Here is a 6,180-nt window from a genome sequence, read left to right on the forward strand (position 1 = left end):
AAAAAGAGATGGGGTTTCTCTGTGTTGCCCAGGCTGGCTTTGAACTCCTGACCTCAAGCAGTTTGCCTGCCTTGGCCTCCCAAAGTGCTGAGATTACAGGCATGAGCCACTGCGCCTAGTCAAGTCAGACTTCTAAAAATTGTCATATATCTCGTTCTCTCAGCATCCACCGTAACTGTAATCAAGTAGCTTTTGGCCATGTCAGGGGCTTCCACTCTTTGGAAGTGGGGGTTTTGATCACCGCTGTAGGCATTGAGTTAATAGCTAGCTACTAAATACATAACTGTAATCTTATCAACGAGGATACCAGCTCTTTCACTCCTGATGTTGGAGTTAGCGATTCACGTGGTATGGGTTCTGATCCCAGCCCTGGCATCTGTTGTCCTTCGTGACTCAGTTTCCCTCTTGCCAAAGCAATAGCTGTGATGAAAATGACTTGTGAAGCGAGGCCCTCATAACAGGTGGGTGGGCCAGTTGCTGTCTTGTTGATCAGATCTGTCTGTGTGTCTGTCTCACCTCCTTCTCCATTTGCCACTTAGGGCTCGGTGGCCTATGTGCCACAGCAGGCCTGGATTCAGAATGATTCTCTCCAAGAAAACATCCTTTTTGGACGTCAGCTGGAGGAACCGTATTACAGGTCTGTGATACAGGCCTGTGCCCTCCTCCCAGACCTGGAAATCCTGCCCAGTGGAGATCGGACAGAGATTGGCGAGAAGGTCAGTATAGTTTTGCTGTTGGCCCCTGGATGAGTCAGCTGTTGCTGCCTAACAAACACTCTCACACTCTCAGTGGTCTGTGAGTCTACTGCAATCAGCTGAGCCGGCGGGGCTCAGCTGGGTGGCTCTGCTGAACTCTGCAGGCCAGCTGAGCTTGGGTCCAGGCTGTGGGTGTGGCTCAGGTCTGCCTTACAGAGCTTCTTGCTGGGGACTGGGGTGAGGGCTCAGCAGCTTTCCAAAGGGAGGCTCTTCTCATGGTGGCAGCAGAGGCCCAAGATAGGCCCCCAAAAAAGCATGCAATGTCCCTTAAAGTACACTGTCCTTTCCACTCACAAAGCAAGTCACTTGGCCAAGCTTGAAGGGAAGGGACCAGGAAGGAAGTACATTCTACCTTTGTGGTCACATGACTGCAGAGTCACATGACAGAGGGCATGCTGTTGAGGGGAGTGGTCAATGATTCAGATGTTCATAGTCCCTGTCAAGACAGCCGTAATACTGAAAATAGCACAATAGCTAACACTTAGCATTTCTCTCTTGTCTTGTTTTCTTTTCTTTGTTTTCTTTTCTTTTTTGAGATGGAGTCTCTCTCTGTCACCCAGGCTAGAGTGTAGTGGCCCAATCTTGGCTCACTGCAACCTCTGCCTCCCGGGTTCAAGTGATTCTCCTGCCTCAGCCTCTTGAGTAGCTGGGACTACAGGCCCCTGCCACCATGCCCGGCTAATTTCTGTATTTTTAGTAGAGGTGGGGTTTCACCGTGTTGGCCATGCTGATCGTGAACTCCTGGCCTCAGGTGATCTGCCCGCCTCTGCCTCAAAGTACTGGCATTACAGATGTTAGCCACCTCGCCCGGCCTATAACTTGAGTATTTTCTATATGCCAGGAACTGTGCTAAACATTTTACACATAATTATTCCTCACAGCAAACCCATGGGTAGAATTTGTTGTTACACCTAGGTAATCATTGAGGAAAAGGAGGCACAGAGAGGCCAAGTGACTTGCCTGAGGCCACACAGCCACAGAACTGCAGAGAGCATGGTTCCTGGGTTCATGTTCTTACCTGCTCATTTTGTCATCTCTAAAAGGGCCATTCTCTGTGCCTCTCACCACTGCAGACTCTCCCTCCCGCTGTGCTTCAGCCCCCCCAGGTTTTCCTGCTATTCCTCAGCAATCCCCAGCTCCTGCCCACCTCCACAGCGTGGTCTGAGCCTTCTGGGCCTGGGGTGCCCTCCCTTGCTGCTTGCCTGATCACTTTGCTTTCGCGCCCCATGGTGGTCGTCTGGTGTATCCCCTTTTGGAAGACCAAGAGTGCAAAATGCTGGCCCATTTCTGTTTTCAGTTATAAGCCAGGGGCTCTGTCAGCTTTCTTACTTGGTGAATGATGTTTAAAAATTGAGGTAAGTCTGCAGCTCCTTGGAAATAAAAAACAAATTATTGACCGAGCACGGTGGCTCACGCCTATAATCCCAGCACTTTGGGAGACCAAGGTGGGAGGATTGCCTGAGGTCAGGAGTTTGAGCCCAGCCTGGGCAACATGGTGAAAACCCATCTCTACAAAAAATTGCCAGGCATGGTGCTGTGCTCCTGTGGTCCCAGCCACTCAGAGCTGAGGTGAGAGGATTGTTTGAACCTGGGAGGTGGAGATTACAGTGAGCCGAGATTGTGCCACTGTACTCCATCCTGGGTGACAGAGCGAGTTTCTCAAAAAAGAAAAAGAAGGCACCTGGCTGCCAGGGCCTCTCCTCAGTGTATGGGAGCCAGGGCAGGCATCTCACGAGGGGCTGGGCAGTAACCTGTGATTTCTAGCCAAATAGGGAAATGATGTTGGCTTATCTGTCATGGTGGGAGCTGGCGCTGCTGCTGGTCCATGCATTGTCCTTCCTTCTGGTGACTGGGACGTGGGCTGGATTTCAGCATCCCCAGGCTGGAACCTTGCTTCAGCTATATATGGCTTTGCCGGACAGTGACAGATCCAGAGTAAGCTGGCAAACACAGCACCTGTCACCAACAGCAGCAGTAGCATTAATATGCCCATGTCTACCAGTGCCTTCCATGAGACTAAGAAATCAGGGCCTTCCCACTGGCCAACATGATTTGGTGCCGTCAGCCAGCCTTCGCTGAGCGCTTGCCGTGTGCCGCGTGCCCTGCTCAGCACCTCACGGGAGACGCAAGTTTTCTCTTTTGCCCAGTTTACAGGTGGGGCTAAACCCCGTGCCTGTGATCCCATCCTTGGTGGCGGTGGAGCTGGGGCCTGGCTCCAGGTTTGTGCAAGTGGCATGACCTCATGCCTTCAGCCTCAAACTCAGAGAAGAGGAGGCGGGTGCAGCTCTGCAGGGCCTCCACCCTGGGCCTGCTGTGTCCTGAGCAGGCTCTATGCTTTTCTTTCTTTTTTGAAGAGACAGGGTCTCATTCTGTCGCCCAGGCTGGGGTACAGTGGCCCAGCCATAGCTCATTGCAGCCTCGAACTCCTGGGCTCAAGCCATCTTCCCACTCAGACTCCTGAATAGCTGGAACTATAGGCGCACACCACCAGGCTTGGCTAGTTTTTTCTTTTTCTTTGTTTTGTAGAGACAGGGTCTCCCTATGTTGCTCAGGCTGGTCTCAAACCCCTGGCCTCAAGCAATCCTTCCGCCTCGGCCTCCCAAAGTTCTGGGATCACACCACACTCAGCCTGCTTCTGCATTTCTTGAGTCTCAGGGTTTCCCAGGAAACCCACTCTTGTGCCATGTCTCTCCCCAGGGCGTGAACCTGTCTGGGGGCCAGAAGCAACGCGTGAGCCTGGCCAGGGCCGTGTACTGCAACGCTGACATTTACCTCTTCGATGATCCCCTCTCAGCAGTGGATGCCCACGTGGGAAAACATATCTTTGAAAATGTGATTGGCCCCAAGGGGATGCTGAAGAACAAGGTGCCTGCTGGCGGGGTGGGGCTTGGCGTCGGGCTGTCTCGCCCTTTGGTTAAGTCGGAACGTGTCCCCTTTAGGAGTCCTTTATTTTCTCTGGCTTTCTTTGTGTTTAATTGTACTTTAAAGAACACATTTCTCATGCTTCTCTTGGAAGCCTTCCTAAGACAGCCGTCTTGTACTTGTCTTTATAGGGGTAAGTCTTCCACGCAGAGTTAAATTCATTGCCTTTGCATGGCCAAGGGAGGCCCTTCTTCCTGCTTAAGTCCTAGGGCTGGCTTCTCAGCAGGGAATCCCACCCCAAGACACTGTCTGTGACCTAGCAGGCTGTGTTTTCTTACTTGCAGAGGTGGCTGTGGGTGGAGGGGTTGGAAAATTGCCATAACACCGTAACATGATAGGAAATAGTTCCTATGTTCTTTTTATAGGGCAGTTGTGGTAATGGGTGCACACTGGCTCTTTTTTTTCTTCCCCTGATTTTATTTTACTATTTTTTTTTTTTTTTTTTTTTGAGGTGGAGTTTCGTTCTTGTTGCCCAGGCTGGAGTGCAATGGAGTGATCTCGGCTCACTGCAACCTCCACCTCCAGGGTTCAAGCGATTCTCCTGCTTTGGCCTCCCTAGTAGGTGGAATTACAGGTGTGCACCACCACGCCTGGCTAACTTTTTGTATTTTTAGTAGAGTCAGGGTTTTACCATGTTGACCAGGCTGGTCTCAAACTCCTGACCTCAAGTGATCCGCCTGCCTCGGCCTCCCAAAGTGTTGAGATGACAGGCGTGAGCCACCAGGCCCAGCTGTTTCCCCTGATTTGAAAACTAACTCATCCCCATAGGTGGGATATAGATTAAGAAAAACATGAAAAAGAAAAATGGAAGCAGTTACATACATTCCACTGGTTAAGAAATTTTGTATTTCTTTCAAGTCTTTTTGCTCTGTGTATAAACTTTCTAAATAGGGTTATCTCGTTACACGTATATATATACAGGAAGCATCATGCTACGTGACCTCTTGTAAGCATTCCCATACATACCATTAACATTCTGTGCAAACATATTTTAAAGTAGTAAAAAAACATTTTTGAAAATTACTAAGTAATACATGCCCATGGTAACAAAATTGAAAAGTACAAGAATATGGATATATTCTTACAATATATGTGTGTATGTGTGTGTGTATGTATATAAAGTAAATAAAACTGGGCACAGTGAGTAATCCCAACACTTTTGGAGGCCTGGACCAGTAGATGACCTGAGGTCAGGAGTTCGAGACCAGCCTGGCCAACGTGGTGAAACCCCGTCTCCACTAAAAATACAAAAATCAGCCGGGCATGGTGGTGCGTGCCTGTAATCCCAGCTGCTTGGGAAGCTGAGGCAGGAGAATCTCTTGAACCCGGGAGGTGGAGGTTGCAGTGATCTGAGATTGCGCTGCTGCACTCTAGCCTGGGCAACAGAGCGAGACCCCATCTCAGAAAATATATATAAATAAAGTAAATCAAGTAGTCCCTCTTCATCCTGCATCCCTAATCTTTAATTCTTCTCTTAGACAGCAGGGGTTAGCAAATCTGGCCCACTGCCTGCTTTTTGTATGGCTCTTGAGCTAAGAATGATGTGTATATTTTTAAATAGAAGAAATCTAGACAGGAAGAATATTTTGTGACATTTGAAAATCGTATTAAATTTAAATATCAGTGTCCATAAATAAAACTTTATTGGAACATGGCCAATGTATTATTTTCTTTTTCTTTTTTTTCTGGAGCCAGGGTTTTGCTGTGTTGTCCAGGCTGGAGTGCAGTGCCACAAGCATGGCGTGTCAGCCGCCAACTCCTGGGCTGAAGCAATCCTGCCTTCTGAGTAGCTCCTGGGACTACAGGCATGCACCACCATGGCTGGCTGATTTATTTTTATTTTTATATTTTTTGGTGGAGACACATCTCACTATGTTTCCCAGGCTGGTTTCATACTCTTGGCCTCAAAGGATCCTCCCGTTTTGGCCTCCCAAAGTGCTGGGATTACAGGTCTGAGCCACCACACGTGTCCTGTTGTTTAAAGTGTCATCTACGACTACTTGAACTCAGCAGAGCTGAGTTGGTGGTGTGGCAACTGTAAGATCCATAAAGCTGAACAGATTGACCGTTAGCTGTTTAAGGAAACATATACTGACTTTTATTAATAGTTTGATGAATGTCTTCCCAAACTTTCAGATCCTCTGATAAAATGTATTCATGTGCATATTTTGTAGTGGTTTTGGGGGTAGCTGACAGCGGGAGTTGTTTGAGAAAAAAATTAAGCCAAGATTGGGCACAGTGGCTCATGCCTGTAATCCAAGGTGGATAGATCGCTTGAGCTCAGGAGTTCAAGATAAGTCTGGGCAACACGATGAGACCCCTGTCTCGACAAAAAATACAAAAGTTAGCTGGGCGTGGTGGCACATATCTGTGGTCCCAGATACTTGGGAGCCTGAGGCAGGAGAATTGCTTGAACCCAGGAAGTACAGGTTGCCGTGAGCTGAGATCGCACCACTGCACTCCAGCCTGGGCGACAGAGACCCTGTGTCAAAAAAAAAAAAAA

At 48.8% G+C, this 6,180-nt stretch overlaps 1 protein-coding gene across 1 annotated transcript in view; it reads left to right on the top strand.

Moving 5' to 3' along the window:
• The window catches only part of LOC105517681 (multidrug resistance-associated protein 1-like), a 50,524-nt gene that overhangs the window by 18,754 nt on the left and 25,590 nt on the right, over positions 1–6,180 (top strand). Inside the window, exons 6-7 of the mRNA XM_011950298.1 lie at positions 540–716; positions 3,453–3,620. Of these exons, the coding sequence (XP_011805688.1) occupies positions 540–716; positions 3,453–3,620 (345 nt within the window). The remainder of the gene's footprint in view (positions 1–539; positions 717–3,452; positions 3,621–6,180) is intronic.

Source organism: Colobus angolensis, unplaced genomic scaffold, assembly GCF_000951035.1.
Source record: "Colobus angolensis palliatus isolate OR3802 unplaced genomic scaffold, Cang.pa_1.0 Scaffold305, whole genome shotgun sequence".
NCBI lineage: Eukaryota > Metazoa > Chordata > Mammalia > Primates > Cercopithecidae > Colobus > Colobus angolensis.